The sequence below is a fragment of the Schistocerca gregaria genome, chromosome 6 (genome assembly GCF_023897955.1).
Source record: "Schistocerca gregaria isolate iqSchGreg1 chromosome 6, iqSchGreg1.2, whole genome shotgun sequence".
Lineage (NCBI taxonomy): Eukaryota > Metazoa > Arthropoda > Insecta > Orthoptera > Acrididae > Schistocerca > Schistocerca gregaria.
Window position 1 is genome coordinate 377,250,187 of NC_064925.1, and position 24,522 is coordinate 377,274,708.

Below are 24,522 nucleotides of genomic sequence, written 5' to 3' on the forward strand. Positions count from 1 at the left end.
TTATTGCTGGAAACCTGCTGTATGTGTACCTCTGACGCGTCTTCAGTGAAGGGAACGTCTAGAGTGGAATCGTCAGCATGCCACCTGAGCGGTCGAACAGTGGCCCGATGTTCTTTTCACAGACGAGTCCCGATTTGGTGTGAAGAGTGATTCTCGACGGATTCGCATCTGTAGGGAACGTGGAACACGATTTAGGGACCCAAACAATGTGGAAAGAAACCGATATCGAGGAGCGTCCCTAATGGTGTGGGCAGGGATTAAGGTGACCGCTCGAACACCTCTTCATGAAGTTGTACTGTTCAATCGGCAAGGTTTACCTGCTGGCAGGTATCGTGACAAGATAATGGGACTTCATGTGCGGTTGTTGCGAGCTGCTGTGGACCTAGGCTTCGTAGTGATGAACGATAATACTCGACCTCATTCGAAACGGAAGAATTTGAACGCATGGCGTGGCCTGGTCGCTCCCCCGTTTTGAATCCCGTAGAGCGAATCTGGGATGCATTAGGAGTATGGGTTGCTTCAAGTTAGCAAAAATGGTTCAAATGGCTCTGAGCACTATGGGACTTAACATCTATGGTCATTAGTCCCCTAGAACTTAGAACTACTTAAACCTAACTAACCTAAGGAAATCACAAAACACCCAGCCATCACGAGGCAGAGAAAATCCTGGGAAGCCGGGCGTGGGAAGCGAGAACGCTAGCGCGCGACCTCAAGTTAGCATCCACGTATCACTCTCAAAGACTTCCGAGCAGCTATACAGGAAGAATGGGCGTTATTGAGATTGATGGCATTGTTTACAGCATGCCCTATCGATGTCAGGCCTGTACTGCTGCCAGAGATGGTCACACCACATACTGAGCACATTAACCAGTGGACAAACCAAGAACATGTGTTGGAGATGTTTACGTTCTGTATTATTCACATTGTTTCTGCTTTACTATCGCCTGTTTATACTGTTTTATGGCAAAATAAACGCTACTTTGTAAAATTTATGGTTGTTGCTTTAATTTTGGACAACATTGCAGTTAGTTAATTTGCGTATATTTCTCAGAATTTGAACTGAGACTCATGGATCAGCTTCTGTAACTCCTGTTCTCTACTTAATTCAGAACTTTGCGAAGAAACACCTGTTTCGATGAAAAAGACCTGAATCTTAGAATATTAAAAAACAAAACAAAAAAAACATTTTAAACAAATACGTTTATCCGCTTCATAAAACAACTTTTAGTTTTGAGAGTTACAAGTAAGTCTAACTTCAAAGTGAGTGTCTGCGAGTATTTATTTATCTTCTCCCTTCTGCGAGCACGCTTCGTTGTATTACCCGCTCGGCGAGACGAGCCGGCAGTGCAAAGCGTCCTTGCGCGCCGTCTCATTTGCCTCCGCCCATACCGTAACGACTGCACTCTGCCCGTTAAGAACCTTCATATACTGCGAACCGCGTCTTCCTGAAAACAACCGTAATTTACAGACGATCGTTAAGTGCGTTCAGTTACAGCGCATAAACAACTTGCGCTCGAAATACAGCCCCTCGCTGACATATTAGAGTGATTTATTCACCTCTCAGACGGAGAAAGCCTCGCCTTGTGTCTCGGCCGCCAGCTGCGGCGAAAAATTTCAAAGTTAATACTAATCACTTTGGAATTAGTGGTGCTAAATCACCCAGTAATAAACAACAATTAAGAATAACCGGTTCATTTAAACTCTTGCACAGTCAAGGAGAGCTGTTTACGAATAGAAATTCAATCCCGTGCTTGGTTATAAAATGTAACTCGGAGAAATAACGTTAAGTAAATTTATTTGTGTAGTCTGTAATAACACTTATTAAGACATCTGTTAGGTGCAAATTTTTAGTGGCGGGAAACGTGGAGGTTAGTGCAGTTATTCCAGTAGCGAATTCGCCGTAACTGTTCATGTGAGTACCAGTCTCGGAGATGCAACGGCGACGTTAACGTTAGTGAATTTGTATGTCGACTTTAACTCCAGTGCCTGCTCAATAGATCCGAGCAGCCACGAACTGCCCGGCTACTACAAAACGAATTCGTCGAAAACAATTTGGGGCAAGTGTATGTTGGACGTTCTGAAGTGCCATCGGATGACGTCTGCGTATCGGAAAGCGATTGATGCATACATCCACCCCTAACTACCCGTTATGCTACTTTTTTTAATTGCTGTTTTATTTTTGGTGTCTTCCAGAGTTATCGCTTTTGACGACTTTTCATTTATTTCCTCGTCGCGACTCACCTCTAATGTATCCTTTGTGTAGAGCGATTACTAATAGAGCGGAGAATGAAGGTGATGCACTTTCATGACACCGGTAAAAAAATGTTATGTCATTAACCCAAAGGTAGTAGTTTACACCTGATATTTACCAGTCGTTGTTCTACGAGAGTGGTACCCCAGTGCAGTTCTCATACTAAACAATCACCTCAGTCAGCTAGGTATAGGTGGCTCTGTATTAAAGTGCAGTCCAACCAAGGGCAGTTTCATTTGTTCACGTAGACGAAGCATTGACAGAGTTGAACGGTTCTTTAAATAACAGGGACAACCCGGGATCGATCACCGGAACCGTAGACGCCAAACCGCACTGAGCTACTTTTAAACTTCGTATTTAGACTCCTTAGTGAAAAGTGTGCAAGATCAAAATTAATTCCGGTAAAATTGTTGCTAGACGCTGTGTTGTGAAAATACACAGACGTGGCAGTACTACAATTGTAAAGGGCCGGCCTTGGTGGTCGAGCCGTTCTTGGCGCTTCAGTCCGGAACCGCGGGACTGCTACGGTCGCAGGTTCGAATCTTGTCTCGGACATGGATGTGTGTGATGTCCTTAGGTTAGTTAGGTTTAAGTAGTTCTAAGTTATAGGGGGCTGATGACCTTAGATGTTAAGTCCCGTAGTGCTCAGAGCTATTTGAACCATTTGATCTACAATTGTAAAGATTGTAGCTTCAAAACACTGTCCATCGAATATTTGTGGGTTACACGAGTATTGTTGTGCCGTTCAGGGTCCGAATGAGATAACGGACGAATCTCCGTTGGAGGACACGGCGTGGAGTATAGTCATAAAGCTGACCGTTCCCGTCAAAATTTAACTCTGAGGATATGTCATCCCCATCAGTCACTCACGCAGTCGTTAACTCAAACAGGAAACACAAAAATTAGTGACTTCTGAGAAGACAAGAAAAGACACCCGTTATTGGCAATCCATCAAGTCAACTGCAGCAGATCAGTCTTTCCTGGGAGAACTGTATGACAACCTGTGCAACTATTTGACCCCTGCCGACTCTGAAACAGAGATGAAACTCCATTTCAGAACTTGACCAAAGATTCGATCAACAGTCAGGCAGGTGACTGAAGTCACTCCAAATGTAACTTGAAACTGACATGTAAGAAGACATCTACTGAAAAAAGACCACCTCTTCCAGAATTATCTATTTATTGCTATAACAAAGTGTTACAAGTGCTGGGACTTCAGTCACCTCCCCAAAGCCAGCAACGAGACCGAACACAGTATGCAGGTCAGATGTAGGCAAGGCTGTTATAAAGATGGTGGACCAAGATGCCTAACGTATCAACAATTTTTGGAGAGACTGTTTGAAAGGAAAACTTAAGAAATGGACAAATATAGTAGTGACATGAGGGGTACACAATCATGACACTTCCCTTGACACTGAAATGGACTTTAAATTATGAAGGACCCGCTAAACGTTATTGACGCAGCACAGGTACAAATCACCCTCAACGACGTCCTTGTCACAGAGCCGTCTCATGACTAAGGCAAGTGCGTCTACATAATGAAAACCAACATAACACAGACATTCTCACTGCATTGAGGTATATACAAGCTGTCCGATTAGGCAGCGTAGACACTACAGAATATATCGATGATATGACGTTGGCAGGCTCAATTAATTATGAGATTACAAGGCATCTGAAACGTGAATTCTTTCAATGGGCCACTTTTCAGAATAGTCTGCTGCGGCGTATTTAAGAAGACTAGATCCTAACTATAAACTCAGGAGAAGTGCATCATAGCACAATCATAAACGGAAATATAAATACACGACAAATAAACTCTGAACTCTGCAACAAATATTCCAACTTACAGACCTATAGAACAAATACAGACCCATACGACGCTGAAAATGCTCATGTGTGGAAATGCAGAAATCACAAAAAAAGGGCACCATTTGGTCGGAACATACCATATGACTCTAATGATGGGCAACTCCATGATGGGGATTTATCAGACAATGGCACAGAAAATGCTTACGCAGACCCAAATTATGCAATAGCAGGACCAGCTATAGCTCCATACACGCAGGCGAATCACAAAACCCCGTACTACAATGCAAAGTTTCGGGGTTACATTGAGCCATTAAGCCTCGTCTCTGGTGGATATACAAACGTTAATACACAAGCGAATAGTACAACCCCATGTCAGTGATCCCTCCACAGCACCAAGCCCAGCCCCTCAACATCCGAGCCATCAATCAAGAATAATTGCGAGGAGAGAAATACCGCCTCGCCACAGTATGTCGCTGTGTCAGCCTCTGCATCCCTGACATCAGATGATGCAGAAAGCCTGCCACCACCAATGAGCAACTACGAGACCGCTGCTATCACTGAAGGCACAGACAACACGGCGAAATCAACCCCATCATCAGCGTCGATTAAAGCGAAACCTGGCACTGTCTAAACTATGGGACCGTATAAGAAGACATCAAAGTAAATAAATTCGTAAACAAAACTCTCTTTCAAACTGTGCAAGTGCAAATTACACGACTAACAGACTCATAGGGAATAATAGACTCATTGTATGATGCTAAGATCGGAAAACATACAGACTGACTCTAGACATTTAGAAGTCTGAGGGGAATAGCTCTACGATGCTTCTGTGGCAAACTATACATAAGAGCCATTCATACCACTGTGCACGTGCGTGATATTCGTATCGCGGAAGTTTAAAAACATAAAAGCAAACAAACAAAAATGGAGAAAGCAGTGAAACGTAGTTATACCAGAATTAAACGTCTCATCTGAACCTTCCATTTCCAAATGTATGCCCTGTACTAGCGACGCAACAAATAATTTCATTGCAGACGTAAATAATGGGTAGACACAGGAATTTCGTATGATGCTTTCGGGAGCTGTAATGAATGTGTATTCCAAACACTTGTTTCAGGTAAAATGCTTGCACAATTTTTTCAAGCGTAGTTATTTTTTTCTTTGACTCAGCCAGTCAAATACAAAAAAGTGTAACTGACAGCTAACAAGTTTCAGTCTTTTACTGCGAATTTTTTCTTCCTGATTACTTTTACAACGATCGAGTACACATTCAGAGGTAACAAAATTATCTTGAATTTGACAAAACTGGTTTCGGCCATCCCAGTTAACATGTTATAAGTTATTCTGTAACACACCTGCACTGACTACCTACACTGACCACCGACCTGCTATCGATATAAACCCGTCCACCGTCACCTGGCGAGGAATGACTGCTAGTCAGACGCACGAAAGTTGCAGGTAGTATCAGTGAGCGCGCAGTTCGTGTGTAGAATGGGGAAGGCGGGCGATCTATCTGAGTTTGACCGAGGACAGATTGTGATGGTCCGGAGGCTCGGCACGAGCATTTCGGAAGCTGCACAACCTGACGGGTGTTCGAAGAGTGCTGTGGTAAGTGTCTTCAACACGTGGCGAAACCAAGTCCAGATGTCTTGGAGTTGGGCGGCCACGTCACATTACAGATGTCGAACGCCGTAGGCTGGCGTGTTGTTTCCTGCCGACTCGTTAAATATGGTGTGCCTAGAAAACCTGCTTTCTCGGATCGCTAGACAACAATTCAAGCAATTCGCATTAATGAGTTTTTACGACAGTAAGATAAATGACAATACTTAACTTTGATGATTTACAGTGATGTGTTGCAAGCAAACTCTTCAGTATATACAATTCGTAATACAAGAGAAGTAACACAGTTCATAAGTCGCTGCTATGCAAGCGCCTATTCTTAATGCCGCCTGTCGAAGTCGGCGAACTGGACAGCGGCCAGTCGGTGCGGCGCTTGTGTTCTCTTCGCCTAGAGGCCGCTGTTGGCCAGTTGTCATACAGAGTGGTCTGTCAGCGCGCTATTGGCTGACGCCGTCTCACAACCCTCTCTGCTCTTCCGATCCCACCTGGCGTGCCGGCGCATGGCTTTACGCCGGACAGGGCAGACTGGTAAAGCAGGACAGTTGCCGAACTGTAACGGAACTAACATCAGACTTCAATGCTCAGTAGAGTACAAGTGTGTCTGAACACACAGTGCACCGATTATACCTAACGATGGTCCTCCACAGCCGACGACCCATGCATGTGCCAGTGTTAACGCCACGCTACAGGCAACCACGACTGAAATAGGCACGTCCCATCGGCATTGGGCGTTGGCGCAGTGCCAGATCATTGCATGGTCTGATACTTTCTTCATCATGTCGATGGGAGGGCGAAAATGCGTCCTCTCCCAGAGGAACAATTCCTTGACCCTTGTACTGCGGGACGGAGATAAGCTGGCGGCGGCTCCATTATGCTTTAGGGAACATGCACCTGGGCACATCCATGGGTCCAGTGCAGCTCGTGCAAGGCAACATGACGGCCAAGCAGTATCGTGCACTGGCTGCTGATCACATACTCCCCTTCATGATGATCATGTTTCTCGACAGCAGTGGCATTTTTGAACAAGATAATGCGCCATGTCACAAGCCCAGGAGACCCATCAAGGCCCCCTTCCTTACGTGACCTAAGTCCTCCTTCCTTGCATGCCATGACGCGCCGGCTGAACATACCGGCTATTCGGTAGGTGGTCATAAACTCCGGCTGCTCAATGTATAAACACAATTGCACACTGATCTGAGCGACGTAGCAAAATTTGCGTAGTAACAGGTGTGTTCATTTTTAGTATCTTCTGCTGACTTTTTTTAATAACTGCAGAGCTGGGTGAGGTACCAGCCATGGAATTCACTGGGATCGAAAACTACTTACATCCTCGGTCAATATAGTTTGTTGTCATTGGAATCCAGTTTGCTCTTGATGTGGTCCGTGTTTCACTCGCAAGCTCGCACAATCGGCATGCAATGAATTTACAGCCACACACACACACACACACACACACACACACACACGGGGCGCTCTCTAATTCTCGACAAGCCCGCCCACTAATGCCTTGCAACGGCAGCTCGTAATATTCGGCGTCCTTCCCGCGAGCTGCTGGGTAATACGCTCTCCTCCTGCGGGAGTGGACGTCACGTCACGTCTTCGGCGCGGCTCTACGTGCTACGTGCTCGGAGCGCGCACCAGGTAATAATTTGCGGCTCTGCGCGGCTTCTGTGAACGCGAGCTACGTGAGTCCAGGAGCCGGGCGAGTTCTCGACGCAGCTCGCTGCCTGTCCACGAAGACTTCACCCTGTACCGGCGCTACGCATTCCATCTAAACCTGCGCGCTAAAATAAAGGCACTTTCGTCATGATCCATTTGATTCGCAACAAGTGGGCAGCGATTCCACAATAGAGTCACGTAACCGAGACTTCATCAGAAACTGGAAGACTTAACATATGAAGTTGTTACGCAGGTGTGCAGTTACCTGTCTTCATTGTACGGCTCTCGCGTATCTATCATTTGTGTGGGGGATAGGTATAGTGGGGGCTGTAATAGAGCTAATTTAAGTAAGGAGAACTGCACCATTTACTTAATTTTTGGTGCTTACCACAACGCTTTTCGAGAATTTATTTTCACTTTCAGATACATCTGTGCATTTGTTTACATGAACATATTTTGTGATAGTTGTTTGTGTGATTTTCTGCTTGTCTTTCGTCCTTTTGTAGTTAGACTGCAATCGGAAATCGGATAAAATGACTCTTTGAGTGTTTTTAAATGCTAATGTTAGAAATGGGATTTTTGTTTGTCTGCTTGCAGGTATTGTCTACTGTAAATAGACAGACAAAAATCCCATTTCTAACATTTGCATTTAAAACTCTCAAAGATTCATTTTATCTGATTTTCCGATTGCAGCCTAATCTCAAAGACTCAAGAGAGACAGCAAATCACCCATACAAATATCTCCAAACATATTCATGTAAACAAATGCACTTGAATATGAGAACAAATTCTCGAAACACGCTGTGCAAAATGTCAAAAACTAAGTCACTGGTGCAGTTTTCATTATTTAAATCATGAATGACACAGTTGCAGGCTTTTCTGAAACATCGAATATGATGAACGAAATTAAGTTACGTAATAGAGTTGATCAAAATAAAACTCTGAAAGAGTCGCGCAGCGTATGTTTACTTAAATATATCACATGAGTAGTAATAGTTTCGATGTGATGTGAACCACTTTCACCAAAGAGGGTGCCAAATAGTCCTGGCATGCTTATATCTTAACTCTCCTACCTAATTTGGAGGCTGACTCAGTTAATTAGGTGTCATACAGGGCGAAATGCACTGAAGATAACTTTCATCACAGATACAAGTTCAAGAAATAGGCAACTGCTTGACGTTACTCTACTTCCCTGGAATTTAATAATGAGATTAGTACTATATTTTTGATGACTGTGGACGCCTCGCAGAGAACAGGCGAAGAGTTAAAGAACAATTTGGTACGAAAATCTCTAATAAAAATTATTGCACTTTAAACAGTTATTTAAATACTCTGTAATAACTGAACCTCCTCCCCCACTGCAGGCAACCAGACAGTGATGCACCATAGATAGATAAAACCAAACTTGTCATCAAAGAATATCACGAGTACATTCATGCAAACATGCGCCCACTGTAAAAATTATTCCCATATGTGATTATATTATAAATGTGTTTCCACCTTGCTTCACTAGACAGTTACGAAATCACCATCTTTAACATCATGCTCTTGCAGTTGCTGTATTTGAACTACTGCATATGCACTTCCACTATCTGTTAAGAACTATTTTCTTTTGTGACAGTGGTTACTGTTTCGATAAATGAATTTCTTTTTCTATCAAATCTGTAGAAACGTAAACAACTCATTGCCAAAAGAGCACAGCACAAAAAAAAACTACAAGACGGACGCCCTTTTTACTTTCACTTTCTTATGGTATTATGGTATTCTAGTTTCACTGAATGGCCTCACGCAGTGCGCATTTGGCCTGCACGAAAACGGCTACTTTGTGATACCAGTTGCCAGTTTGTCTTCTTTTGAGCGATGCCGCCTTCCCTCTTCCGCGTACATGAGCACTCTCATATTAATTTCCCACGCAATGTCAGGCTGGTCAGTTCGGTTGCAGACGAAGTTACCGTGTTGGTAACACGTTACAGTTTCGACACGCGAGCCCAAAGCATCCATCACATACACCCTCCTCGACAGCTGAGCAAAGACCGCGTCCAAGCTTTCCCGCAAAAATAACCCACCCTCTTAAACAGGTTGCCCCTGTCTACGCCTGTCCTGTGCAAGTTATACTTTTATGTAAGATGTACACTATGCGCTGAGAATCAATTTTACGCGGTCGTTTAGGCATTGTCTTACATTTCATCATTTCACCTGCTCTGTGAACAGACGGCAGACATTGTAATTCGCGCATTGCAGCAGAAACATTAACAAAACTTTCCTTAGTGTGCAGCATTGTACTGGCAGATAACATACCATCGTCGCCACACGTTGTTAACCCAGGACGTCAGGCCACACAAATTCAGCGGCTCTCGGTCACCTCTGAAGATTCCAATTCGAGTTTTGTCTCATGTACGAATAAGCTGAGGCCTTACCAGGCATACTCGCCGAGCCGATAGTCTGAGTGTCACACAGTGGATCCTTTTTTTCCCCGTAAGCGCTATTGGAATTCCCGTTCTGCCAACCTTATCTGGCTTTGCTGTTGTTCCCCAGAATTACTAAATGATTCAAATGGCTCTGAGCGCTAGGGGACTCAACTGCTTAGGTCATCAGTCCCCTAGAACTTAGAACTACTTAAACCTAACTAACCTAAAGACATCACATACATCCACGCCCGAGGCAGGATTTGAACCTGCGACCGTAGCAGCCGCACGGTTCCGGACTGCGCGCCTAGAACCGCGAGACCACCGCGGCCGGCCCCAGAATTACTAAATATAGATATCAGTCTACTCCAGTCAACCAAGACACGGCACATTCCTACCAACCAGCTAGTCTCCCTAGTCGATCGTCTCTATCTGCCTTATTTCCCGCACTTCCAGATTTCACACACCTCCAAAAATGACCAATTTGCTGTTACACAACGACGCAAATAAATAGTGCTGAAACGGCGTGAGATGTCGGGTGTTAAAATTTAGGTTTGCTCTCTATAGTTGCTTCGGTATGTCCAGTTTGCCTTCTGATTGCTTTCTGTACCTGTGTACCTGTGACAAATATAATTAGAGAATCACAGTTTGCGGCTTTGTCCAACGGTCGAGGCTACACCACTCACCTTACGTTTTAGTTTTTGTCTCTCTTCGTTCCTTAGCTGACTTGATCATCTGAACAAAGTACGGCGGTGACAATCTCATTTGGAAGTCTCGAGGTCTCATTTCTTGCAGTTACGACCATCGCGGAGACGTGCTGGCGCCCCACAGCTCCCCACGCCCCTCTCCCAACCCCCGCCTCATGTCATGCTCCCTTGATTAATGCCCAGCCCAGGCGGTGCCCACAATTACACCGCCGCCTGCTGATTGCTAGAGTCCCCTTGGAGGCACGACGCGAGGGACGCAAGAGGATCGCATCTACAAATGAGAACGTTTCCACAGGGCCTCCGTAGCGTTCCACGCCACAAAACATACTTCTCGGGACAGGCAGGGCTTTCACAATGTTTGTCAACACACTGCTTAGATTCTCGTACGGCTACTACGTCAGGTTTGGAACTTTTGCAATGGAGATTCGATTCTAGTATTTAACTAACTTTACAGTAATACACAATAAATTAAACCATGACTGTGCTGCTTACGACTGTAGTGGGGTGATCATGGGTAGGTCCAAGAACGATACCTGCTTTTTGATGTTGTATCGCGCCTCCACGTCAATCTTCCTAATAACCTACCGCTTCAACGGTGAATGATCGTGTGACCCCCTGGTAGCAGATCTGCACCATGTAGAGTACTCCAGAGTGATCAGTCTTCTTTGAAAGGTGGGGGGGGGGGGGGGGTCACTAATACCCTCTAAGCCAAAAAACAAGCAGCAACAAGAAGGAATTTGTGGTGTCACCGCCAGACACCATACTTGCTAGGTGGTAGCCTTTAAATCGGCCGCGGTCCGGTCGTATACGTCGGACGTGCGTGTCGCCACTATCAATGGTTGCAGACCGAGCGCCGCCACACGGCAGGTCTAGAGACAGACTTCCTTGCACTCCTTGCACTCGCCCCAGTTGTACAGCCGACTTTGCTAGCGATGGTTCACTGACTTCTACGCTCTCATTTGCCGAGACGATAGTTAGCGTAGCCTTCAGCTACGTCATTTGCTACGACCTAGCAAGGCGCCGCATTCAGTTACCATTGATATTGTGAAACATGTACTGTCACTAGCGACGTTCGTCATTAATGGATTAAAGTTAAGTATTCCACCAGCTACGTCTCAATTCTAATTCCCTTGTCATGTTCCAGACTTCACGCCCGCCTGCGTGAGCTAAAACGCGTACATTACGGCCTCCTTTAGTAACCCTGTGTTGCCTCTCCTGCCAACCACAACAGAATTATCCGAATGGGACGAAAATTGATAGATGCTATGTACACGTGCAGACACCCAAATGATTATAACTTCAGAAAAAATGGAATGATTTATTCGAGAGAAAGAGTTTCAGAAATTGAGCAAGTCAATATCGCATTGGTTCACCTCTGTCCGTTACGCAAACAGTTATTTGGCCTGGCATTGATTGAGAGAGTTGTTGGAGGTCCCTCGGAGGGCTATCGTGCGGAGTCTGCCTTATTGGTGCGCTAGATCGTCAAAATCCCGAGCTAGTTGGGGAACCCTGCTCACAATGCTCCAAACGTTCTCAATTGGGAAGAGATACGGCGATCTTGCTGGCCAAGCTAGGGTTTGGCTAGCACGAAGACAAGGGGTAGAAATTCTCGCTGTGTGGGGGCCAGCATTAATTTGCTAAATGTAAGACTACGGTTGCTTGCCATGAAGGGAAACAAAACGGGGCGTGGAATATCGTCGGCGTACCGCTGTGCTAAGGATGCCGCGGATGACAATCCAAGTGGTCCTGCTACGAAAAGAAATGGCACTCCCAGCAGGCGACAGTGAGATTGGTATCCCACCGTTGCTGTGAGCACCTCCAGCCACGTTTTCACAGGCCATCAGGCCTGGAGTAACAGCGCTGCGCCTCTGCAAAGCAATGGGGGAACGAGATTCGAGACTCATCACTGAAGACAATTCTACTCCAGTCAATGAGATTCCAGTGTCAGGAGACGCCCTGGGAGCAAAGGGATGCCAACCAGATCGTCGCCTGCCTTACGTCTCAGCAACTCGGAGTGGGGTGCCATTTCTTTTCATAGCAGGACAGTTTGATTGTCATTCGCAACACCCTAATTGCAAAGACGATTGTAGACGATATTCTACGCCCCGTTTTGTAGCCCTCCATGGCAAGCCATCCTGAGCTTAATTTCAAAAGGATAATGCCAGACCTCACAAGGTGAGAGTTTCTACTGCTTGTCTTAGTGCTTGCCAAACCCTACCTTGGCCAATACGGTCGTCGGATCTCTCCCCAATTGGCAACGTGTGGAGCATTATGGGTAGGGTCCTCCATCCAGATCGGGATTTTGAAGATCTGACTCGCCCATTGAACAGAAGTGGCACAGTATGCCTCAGGATGACATCCAAGATCTCTGTCAATCAATGCCAAACCGAATGACTGCTTGCATAAGGGCCAGAGGGGTGGACGAACGAGATAGTGACTTGCTCACGTGATTACCGGGTGTTGTGTGCTGTCCTTAGGTTAGTTAGGTTTAAGTAGTTCTAAGTTCTAGGGGATTGATGACCATAGATGTTAAGTCCCATAGTGCTCAGAGCCATTTGAGCCATTTGACTTGCTCAATTTGTGAAGCTCTTTCTCTTGAATCTGACGCGCCAATTGAACAGAACTGACACAGTATGCCTCAGGAGGACATCCAAGAACTCTGTCAATCAATGCAAAGTCGAATGACTGCTTGCATAAGGACCTGAGAGATGAACCAACGCGATAGTGATTGCTCAATTTGTGAAGCTCTTTTTCTTGAATCCCTGAATAAATCTAACGATTTCCGTCCCATTCGGATAAATCCTTCGTAGCAGTGTTTTTCTTTTTTGTGTTAGAGCGTATTTTTCCTGATGAGCTTACTTTTTATGTTGCTTCTCCAATTTTGTGACAGGCTGGGGACCTTATCTAGCATTTGGGATTTTTTTCTTATAGTGTTTGATAGCTTCCTTAGCACAGGTTCTGAGCCAATGTTTCACCTCTCATGTAACCCTGGTTTCCCTTACGCCCCAAGGATGATCAAATTGTTGGTTGCTTGTCGCAGGTGGGGTCATGATGGCTGACGATCGGTACCCGCAACAGCAACAGCAGCAGCAGCACGTGGGCTACGCGTGCGCCGGCGAGGACGAGGACCTGATGCTGGCCGGCGACGCCGTGGACACGCACGAGTTCGACAAGTACCTGGGGGCGCGGCTGCACGCGCACCACGCGCCGGGGCCGGAGCCCATGGACTCCAACCACAACTACCACCACCAGCACCAGCAGCAGCAGCACCAGCACCAGCTGCACGCCGCCTACTACGGCCAGCCCTCGGCGCTGGACGGGCTGGGCGGCCTGCTCAAGGCGGAGCCCTCCGCCGGCCTGGCCATGGCCCAGTACGACAGCCAGGCGTGTGCGCCGCAGGACTTCAGCGACCACCACCACCACGCCGCCGCCGCCGCAGCAGCCGCAGCCGCCGCCGGCGCGCCGGCCCAGCACATCAAGACCGAGGACGACTTCAGCGTCATCCTGGAGAACGTGCGCAAGACCTGCTACAGCACCTGACCGGCCAGGTAGACCGACGGCCGCAGGATTCCCAGGTAGCCCTCACACAGCGGGACGTCTCAACCTGCAGCAAACGCCGACACGGAATCACAGCATTCTTCCCTGTCGGCAGCTGCGGCGCTGCGGGTCTCGCTGGCGAGCTGTGGAGCGTTCTCACTCGCTCGCTGTACTATCAACTCCCTCCGCGAGGTAAATGTTCCTACAGACTGTAGACTGGCAGAGTGGGTGGACTAGTTTCTAGAGAACCGACGTTTGAATCCAGCAGTCTTCCATTAATGGTAACGAGCCCTATGTCTTCTGAAATCCGTCAGACTTCGGCGTCGAGTCACTTTGCGACCGAACGGGCGGAAACTGTCGCTGTGAGACGCCGCAGAACGTCCGGGAAGAAAACTAGCGCTGTCTTCGTTGTTCGAAAACGCGCGTCCCGTACAGGACTGGCCACGGACTTGAAAAAAAATTATTCGAGTGATTTTGGATGCGTGTAACACAGTGTGCTAGTTGACAATATTGACAAAGACATTAATGTATATACCGTGTACATATTTACAAAAGAGGCTTATGGATATTTACATATACGTCCTCCGAATATATTTTAACTACTGTTAGATTTTGATGCATATTATTTACCTAAGCATTCCATAGTTTAATGAACCAAATATTTAATAAAATTTTATTGTTATGTGTAATTTTTACTGGAAACTTATATATACAAGGATTTGATGAGGTGCTACCACGCACAGGGTACTGAACTGAGAAAAACGTCGGTAACGGATCAGGCCCGTGGCTGCAATCCCCGTGTTCTATGGCAGCCGACATACAATTTGCGCGGTCAGAATGAACGGACCTGCGCTGCGAAAAGAACATCAGTTCCGGGGGTCCAAGAAGCCCTTTGGTATTCTTACAATGTACTAGCCACCAGTTTCCTATAGCGGCTTAGGTACGTGCTCCTTCTGCTGTATGTCTGCAGGCAGACATGTTTCTCGAGCCGTTGTGGGAATCTCAGAGGGCAGCGGAGCGCACATCCGGTCAGACGCTGCCCTCCCCTTCCCGCGACCGCTCGGGCAGGCGCTCACATTATCATAGCCGTACCTCTCCGATCCGTACTGCCCAAAACCCTGCGCTCTTCCACCTCGCTGTAACGGATTTCTTACTCGTCACATCGTCCAAAATTCCTTCAGGGAACGTCTCCAAAGAGAGACGTTTTACCAAACGAAAGACTTCGTTCAAGCACAATTATCTTCCAACAACCATACATACAGGTATGAGTCAACTTAAAGCTGTGCCTTATGGAAAGCACCAACCGCGAATTTTTATATTGAGCGAATGAGTTGAGTAATAAGAATCTGTAGGCATATTTTTACAACTGCTGTGTATAAGAAGCGAGCGTATTCGATGTGCCTTTCTACCAAACAATACTGGTTGATTGCTCATCACCTCACAAGTAACGTCTTGTAACTGTTGAGATGTTTGAGCGCAGCAAATAGAGTGTTGTGATGAATATTGTTCAGTTGCATTCCATTGCGACTAACACAGACCGTTAAGTAGGCAATCAGGCAAATGACATGAAAGATAATCGATTTCCGATGCTGCACAGCGTCTCCTGCCTAATGTAAGCACGAATTGAGATACCTAAGGTGGAAACAGAGGCACGTAAGGCCCTTTAGTTCGGTTTATCAGTAAAATGGCGCCGAAGTGCACATTCGTACTGGGTGGACTAGCTTCTTAACGGCGCTCCTGAGCACTATTTCCACCTAGGGCGCTGAATGTCGAACGAACATTCCACGAGAAGCCTTCTTTAAAAGACTCCCGTTCATTTCGAATAGTCAGGTTTTCTCAGAAAGCACTGAAAAATACAGGGTAATGTTGGGAAGCTACTGAGGTCCCCTACTCCAGTGAAATAAAAAAGACAATAATGGAAAACAGATAGATTTTATTAAGTAGTGTTTTTGCGAGAGAAAGTATTTTTAATAATTGTGTGAGAGAGACTAACAGACATAATTTGTGCTCTGTTACCTTCCAGCACTGCAAGGCAGTCGGAACCGAGACAATATCTCGTTTCCTACACCTCGTGGGTGAAACCTGGAAAGTAGCGGTGTCTCCGAGAAGTGAATCCCTCCTTGTTCGAGACACTCATTTCTAGCCTTATCGCTAGCATAAATGACGCATGTACTACTGAAAGAGAAAGTAATAATGCGAATACGTCCTGATTTAGAACATCTGCTTCAACTTTGATTTGATCTCACTTTTTAAAAGGTGAATTCTTTAATTTATTAAAAATTATTATGTTTGGGTCATCAAATGGATATTAAGTTAGTTGATGGTTATAGATTAGCTTATATTTAGATATCATAGTGATTATATGAGCAATAAAGTAATTGGCTTGTTAGGTAGAACTGTCCACTGCTAAGTTTTATTGGTAAATATTTTTGGAAAGAAAAGTCTACAATTTTTCCCTCTGTTGAGGCAGATATTTCCGTCTCACGGATAAATGTCACGTATGTCATCTAAATGATCCTCAGATCTGCACAGCAATAAAACTGTACAAGGAAACCATAAGCTGTTTCTACATTTTACTGTTGTTAAAAATAAATGCCTGCCACGATTTATGATAAATTGTGTATAATATATTTTCTGTATATAAAGTGTATTTTCGGACTGTTTTTTAATTACGTACCTGTTACATAAATGTACCATACATATTTCAATAACATGTTATAATTCAAATAAATAAATCCGTTTAAAATATGTTTTTCTCGTGAATTCTTGATCCATAACAATCTCTGCAGATTTATTAGCGCAGCATTTGAAACGCCACGACCTACATGGAAGGAATTGAAGGATTCCCGGTGATCAGCAACAGCAAGGCCAGACTGCTCGCATTCCGTTCATTTCAGTGACTCATTTTCACAGTTAAAAAGCAACATTCTATTGAAAGAAATGTGGAAGCAGTAGGTTTTTGTAAAGAGTGTGAAGATTTCTAAACAAATGGAATCTGATGACAATAAAACATCCGATTTCGCTTGTATGTGTGACATTACATGAAATAAAGGGTACGTCCCAGATAGTATGCAACTCAGTCGACACAATTAGTGAATACACACACACACACACACACACACACACACACACACACACACACACAAAATTCCAGCCGCTTAAACATTTAATACGCCCGGATCGAATTATTTACAAACATAGTAGTTCTGTAAGCCCAATCGAGTCTGAGCGCACTAGAAGCAATGCGACATTTGCTATGATGATGTCACCAACAGTGTTGAATTGTAGTGATTTGTGCCTCCTACGTAGAAAATATGTCATCAAAAGGAGATATGATAAGTATGTGAACGTCAGTATAGGGATATTACTGTGTTAGGGTCCTTAATAATGCATGATATTTTCAAACAATGGTGGAGGATTACGAGTCAGTACCCAAATCGTTACAGACGCGCTACAAGATGAAATACTTCTTTCATGCGAGAAAAATATCGATTTCTGTTGCTTTTATTTCCAGTGTTTCAATACTTTATTTTGTAAGCGTCAAATGTCTCATTTCAGTTTCAAATGTCTCACTTCAGTTTAAGCCAGCAGAGGCGATTTTTGGGGCAACAGTCAGGATGACTTCTTCATCGTTCCTTGTCAAAACATAATTGTCCTCCTTCTACAATGATTTACCTAATGAGCAGAAGTTTAAATCGGAACGGATTTCGAAAGCAAGGAGAAATATTCTCAGCTTGACATCAAAGGACTGTTCTTTAACTCAAAAACGCACTTTATTTTTTATGTAGTTGTGCTTTACATCTATGCTCTTTGTGCAACATTTTTCCGTACGACTTTGAAAGGCCAAAGCACCTTCATAGGCATCAAAACTTATCACACCCACAGATTTCTTCAGTTGTAGTTGGTGGAAGATAGAGAGTGCAATATGTGTAGAATATGATGCATGTTCGCTCTTAGTGTCCTTCAGCCGTTGCCGATGTAACTCTGTGTGAAGGTGTATTTCTGTAAGAAAATTATAATTTTTTCTTTTCAGTTCGCGTTTCATCTTACCTTTTTCTGTAACTGTGGCCGAATACATTCACGCAGATGAAAGCGACTTCGCACGGTTTTTATTTTTCTTCTTTCACGGCGAATTGCACTTGCACTTGCCCCCCCCCCCCCCCCCCCTCCACAGCACATTAAGAATATTTAAAGAACTTCATAATCATCCGAATAAGTTGCTGTTCGAATAAAAATGTACTATTGCTTTCGATCACACAGCTCTTTAAAAATTGAGCCAGATGACTATGACGTCAATTAATAACATACAATTTGAGTTACCCTTTTATAATTATATCCACTCATAGATGGCTTGAGTTTACCTAACACTGGACATTTTTATAAAATAAGCACTCACACAACCTCTTGATATGGGCACCAGAGTACAACTTACTTTAAATACACTGACTTTGTTTTGTGCGGAACTGATGTTGACTTGTTTCACGGAAACTGGAAGTCAATAATCCGGCTTTACTCAAACGGTAGCCTATCCTGATGATCATGGCACACTGTAAATTTCCGAATGGAACATGTGCGTTTCTTCAGCATCAATTACATCCGCTGAAATACAAGATTTTAAATTGACAGGCATTTGCAAATTAATTTTCCCTGTCACATAGGTATTTTCTGATCACTTTTTATGTCCGTCCAGTAACTATATAGCATTTCAATGCTCAAGTTAGCCACTCGCAGTTCCCATCATGGAGATGGCTCGTTCATAGCTTGCCAGTGACTACCGACTGTAACCACAAATGATTATCTTGTTCAGTACGAAAGCTGACTTGCAGTAACGACTGAAGGTACACAAAACGTAATTTTAAAGATATAGCAACACTTACCTTCACCAAGATTGCAGTATTTTTAACTGTATGATCACAGACAACTGACCCGCAGCTGGGCGCGTAAGATGCGTCAGCTAAATCAATAGTCGCAAAGACAAGAAAATGCTAGAGAACGTGCACTACAGTCCAGCGAGGACTGTGGCGGGACGCCAGAGTTCAGTAACTAGCAGTAAACCTCGTGGTTCCGCTAGCACTCCCATGAAATTCTATATAGTCGACCTAAAACAAGTTCAAAAGGGTTCAAATGACTCCAAGCACTATGGGTCTTAACATCTGAGGTCATCAGTCCCCAGCCGGCCGCGGTGGCCGTGCTGTTCTGGCGCTGCAGTCCGGAACCGCGAGGCTGCTACGGTCGCAGGTTCGAATCCTGCCTCGGGCTTGGGTGTGTGTGATGTCCTTAGGTTAGTTAGTTTTAAGTAGTTCTAAGTTCTAGGGGACTTATGACCTAAGATGTTGAGTCCCATAGTGCTCAGAGCCATTTTTTTTCATCAGTCCCCTAGAGTTAGAACTACTGAAACCTAACTAACCTAAGGACATCACACACAGCCATGTCTGAGGCAGGATTCTAACCAGCGACCGCAGTAGCAGCGCGGTTCTGGACTAAAGCGCCTAGAACAGCTCGGTCACAGCAGCAGGCCCTAAAACAAGTGGTATAGCGTAGTAGCCGCTGGTATACAAAGGGTGAAAGCCATGTGGGATCGTCCTACAAGAAAGGCATCATGCAGGACGCTAAAGGCTACTCTCAGTATTCATTGAATCTGCAGTTACACGTAAGCATAGGGGCACACTGCATTCCTGGTAACAAACTGCAGACAAGAATGAGGCCGCTCACCTGGACATCAATAAATTATCTGAATACGTTTCACATTATTTCTGAATCAAGATTTACTTCCCTGGCACTAAATCTCTACCTTTCGTCACAAATGAACACAAATCTTTCTATGTGAAACACGTGGAAAAAACGATGTTGCTTCACTACGTACAAATTCCTTTAAGAGCGTACTCGGAAGATTCATTGAACTAAGATTCATTGAAGCACACAACTAACAGGGAGATACTCACAGTCAGGTAAACACACAAAAGAGTGCGGGCAAATATGAAAATGGAAGTTCAGCCAAAAAGTAGAAATTAAAACACCTGGAGTAAAATTTATTTATGTATACAGGATTCGGCAAGATTTTTATAGTATCTGCATTTATAGTGATATAGTTAGTGTACAGGAAAACATACAGCATCAGACGCTACTTCCTTAAAATCTTCACTAAGGTAGTTGAATTGCTAACATTATACTTTCAAATTTCGCTACGGCGTAATGTTGATCGTCACGTCATTCCGCAACCGCTCATTTCGTTCTTAAAGTAATCTGAAGCAAAATTGATGTAGCTATGTTATTAGTCGCGGTTTAGTATCAATTATAAATTTCCTCATTTAACTCATTTCCGATAGTGGTTCGTTGTCAGATGAAGTGTTCATACAACGAGGCGAAGTTAAAGATGCCTGCCCGATAGTAAAAGGACTGTCATATCATGTTGCACACTTAGTACATTACATAAATCACCTGCATATACAGACCAGAAGAAGTCGACGACGACAATGAGAGTGACGTGTGACAAAACACAGGAGGATTTTAAGGAAATTTAGAAATGTTGATTGGCGTAAGTTCACAGTTGCAGGCATCGGCTGAAACAAGTGTTAACACACTTGAGCGTATTTCTTAGATATTTCTGACGTTAAATTCGAAGACAGGAACATAGAAATTTGTGTATAAGACAGCGTATTCTAGCATTACATGTAGAGCTACTTGCTACCAGTAACAGAAAGCGTGAGAGGTCAAATCATTACTAAATTAAGCGTTAGCATTTCCTTCCACTGTCCCTTCAATTAGCCTAATGGTAGCACCAAATTCAACATATTTCTTAGTAAGCTTGTAACCGATTTGGAAAGGGATTTTCCTAAAAATAATAAAATGCAATACTAGGAAGTCTTTAAAGAAGCGTTCGGTCATTACCAGTATGGAAATATCGTCACACAGAAAACAAAAATCTAAAAACTAGCCAGAACAAGCAAGGATCCAACAGTACGTTCGTATTATAAACAGTACTGCAACATTTTAAGTATAGTTGTAAAAGCAATCTACAAGTATGCACAGCTTTGCAGAAAATGGCTGATCCGATAATAAAAACAAATCAGTATGGAATATTGTTAAAAGAGAGACAACAGAAGTTGCATTAGATTGTAACACTGTTTCTTCTGATGAGAACGAGATTACCACAAAGAGTATTTTATGTGCAGCAAATAATTTTAGTATTTTATTTTACAAGTAGGAGAGGAAATCGGTTCAAAATGCTCAGACTGAAAGCAAAACATTATACTGAAAAATCAAAACCGCGGAAATTTATTGAAACGAAAACGTTACCTCCCCCCTCAAACGTAAAAGTTGGTATGAAGTTAATGTTATTTCCAATAAGACGTAAAAATGTTGAGGTTCTATAATTTTTATGTTCTAAGTCATGTCATATGTAATACATCTGTGGTTCAAGTATTCTCCCAGAAAGATTAGATTAAAACCAATTGATCAGTGCGAATCTTTCGCACCTTTGTATTTTTAAATGGAAATGCCGTGTGGCTAGGGCCTCCTGTCGGGCAGACTGTTCGCCTGGTGTAAGTCTTTCGAGTTGATGCCACTTCGGCGACTTGGTGTCGATGGGGAAGAAATGATGATGATAAGGACAACACAACACCCACACCCTGAGCCGAGAAAATCTCCGACCCAGTCGGGAATCGAACCGGGGCCGTTAGGTACGACGTTCCGTCGCGCTGACCACTCAGCTGCCAGGGGTGGACGTATTTTGTAAATAATGATAGCATTTGGAATATGTGTTGTTGGCTGGTTGATTTCGGAGAAGAGACCAAACAGCAAGGCCGTCGGATTAGGGAAGGATGGGAAAGGAAGTCGGCCGTGCCCTTTCAAAGGAACCATGCCGTCATTTGCCTGAAGCGATTTAGGGAAATCATGAAAAACCTAAATCGGGATGGCCGGACATGGATTTGAACCGTTGGCCTCCCGAATGCGAATCCAGTGTGCCAACCACTGCGCTACCTCCATCGGTGAATATAAGTAGTCACTGGGATCAAGCTGGTTGTGGGAATGCATAGAAAACTTCTTTCAAAATGAGCCGAAGAACGAGAAATAACTATAAATTTGTGATAGCCTACACCCTTGTATAGACATTTCCACGCAGTATTGCTTGCAATTTCTGACTTTCGAACGTAATATTCACATTTACCTGTTGTTGAAGGCAAGTTTAATGCGAAATACGAATAGAAAACACAAAGAAGTAAATAAATGCTAGATGTATAGTTTAGAACGTGCTGTGCGTTTCTTATCTGGTGTGTCACTTTGTAAATCACAGTTCAAGGCGACTATGACGAATATGTTTGTCGTTTCGGAAAGTATATTCATCTACAAAAGTCGAGATAAGCACTACCGCAGGAGTCCACTTAATAAAAACTTTAAAACAAATAAAAATATATTTAAAATGAAGTAATATGAAAAGAGTCTTTTATTCGCGATTAATAAGTTAGATTAGTAAGATATAGGTATGATGCCCTTTTGCCTTTGATAATTAAAAGCCTCTTTTATGTTAGAATTTTCCACAAATTTAGCGAAGAATCGGCATGGACTATCAGATACCGGTCAAAAAACCTCTCTAGCGATACCTCACACATTCATAGACGATTAGTATGCGTGCAGAAAAAGGGTAGTTGAATTGAGAAATAATGTATATGATATACCATTGTTAATCTCACTGTAACAACGTTGACTTCACGAATGCCAGGAACTATCGGTCTGTCTCACTTTTTGTATCATTTTCAAAATTTATTAGAAGGTAATACACTCCAGTGTTGTCACTCAACAGACTGGTGAAGATACACTTAAGCCAAACATAATTTCTGTTTTAAAAGGGCTGTCCTCCGGAGAAGCTGCTGTACATTCACTTTGTCGTTGAAGTTGACGATACCACCCACCGCAAATCACTGGTTTTTTTTATCTATTGCTACCCTTTGTTTTCCATTGTGCACTGCTGCGGTAGTGAGGACATAGGAGTTTGCAGTGGTCGCTGTCACATTGTTGTGGTCAATCAGAGCATCTTCCGTCTCTTTCGCATCAATGTATTGTACAAGAGAAAAAATTCCAGATGTTCTCCTACTTTTATGGATGTTATCGAGTGCTGGAGAATCTCGGCTCTCCGACAAAATCGTCTTAACCGGTGAGTTGTTCAAAGTAGAAAAAATAGAGGTGCATCGAAAAAGTATATCCGCTTACAAAGAGAAATTACGTAAGCAATGTAGAGCTGTATGTGCAAAATGAGTAAACAGTTTTAGCAACAAACATTGACACAGTTAAAAACACAGATGATACCAGCCGAAAAATATTATTTAAATTCTTTGATACGATTATGAACCAAAACGAAAGCGTAAACTTCTCAACAGAATTCCCAAAATTCGCTCAGTATTACCGGTATGCCGTCGCTAAAAATCGTCTAAACATCATAGAATCAGAAAAATTAATTGGAAATAAAAACATAAGTCAGTACTCATAACACGAATACCGCTCATTAAAAGTAACTTCCAATCAGACTCTAAAGGCTCCAGTTACTAGCAAAATTGGTGTACCGTATGACTGTCAATAAAGAACGAGAGTAGTCATTCCCATGTTGAAGTATTAATTTAAAAGAATCTTGTATCTCTCTCAGCCAACTATATGTAGCGTGTTTTTTCACCAGTCTTTGCACAGAAAGAAAAGCACTAAGTGTAGATTATTAGAATACACAGTCAATAATTTAGAAAATAAAATTCAGCGGAAACCAAGTGAAGTGATTACTTTTCAGCTAGAAAATGATAAAATACGAGTCAGCAGCTGAGATCTTCTGTGATTTGACAAACACATTTGATTGTGTCGATTATAAAATTATATTAGAGATGTTGAATTTTTATGTGGTACATGGTTTAGCACATATCTGGTTTAGTTACCATTTAAGAAACTGGGTACAGCAAGTAACTCTAGGTTATTTGAGTAATGCTAACAGGGAGAAATCCCAGTGGTCGTTTCGCAAGATTCGCTCATGTGCCCATTACTGTTCTCAAGCTTTCTTAATGATCTCCAATTTTATTTGAATCATGTAGCTGCAAACGTTGAATTTGGGAGAATGGTTGAAAGGAACAGCTGTCCTGCGTATTTCTGTTTTTCTTTAAGTAGATAAAAGAATTATCACGTGCCAATCTTCTATGCTCTGACTATAGAGACATCGTACTGCAAGTGTTTTGTCGGCACGAATTAATCATACAAGCACATGAAGGGACAGGAGAGGAAAGCTACAGATAAGTAATGAACATCTCTTTAAAAAGAGTCAAAATTTATTAGTCATCTAACAAAGAATAAATGCAAGGTAGTCTTGTTACACAACTGGAAGAAACTTAACTCACAATTCTGGCTTACTTGGCACGCAGCCCTTTCACTCTAGGGAAATAATAACACATGAACATACCATTAAACATAAACCATAAATCTTCCAGTCTCTAGACAGTGGTATTTACAGAAATGAGATTAACTCTTGGAAGTAACTAACAAGAAAGAAGGTGGTAATTTA

The 24,522-nt window shown here is 43.5% G+C and overlaps 1 protein-coding gene across 1 annotated transcript in view; it reads left to right on the forward strand.

Moving 5' to 3' along the window:
• LOC126278391 (putative transcription factor SOX-15) overlaps positions 1 to 16,737 on the forward strand; it is a 253,345-nt gene extending 236,608 nt beyond the window's left edge. Inside the window, exon 6 of the mRNA XM_049978489.1 lies at positions 13,495 to 16,737. Coding sequence (XP_049834446.1) covers positions 13,495 to 13,994 — 500 coding nt within the window. The 3' untranslated portion in view covers positions 13,995 to 16,737. The remainder of the gene's footprint in view (positions 1 to 13,494) is intronic.
• The last annotated feature ends 7,785 nt before the right edge of the window (positions 16,738 to 24,522 follow it).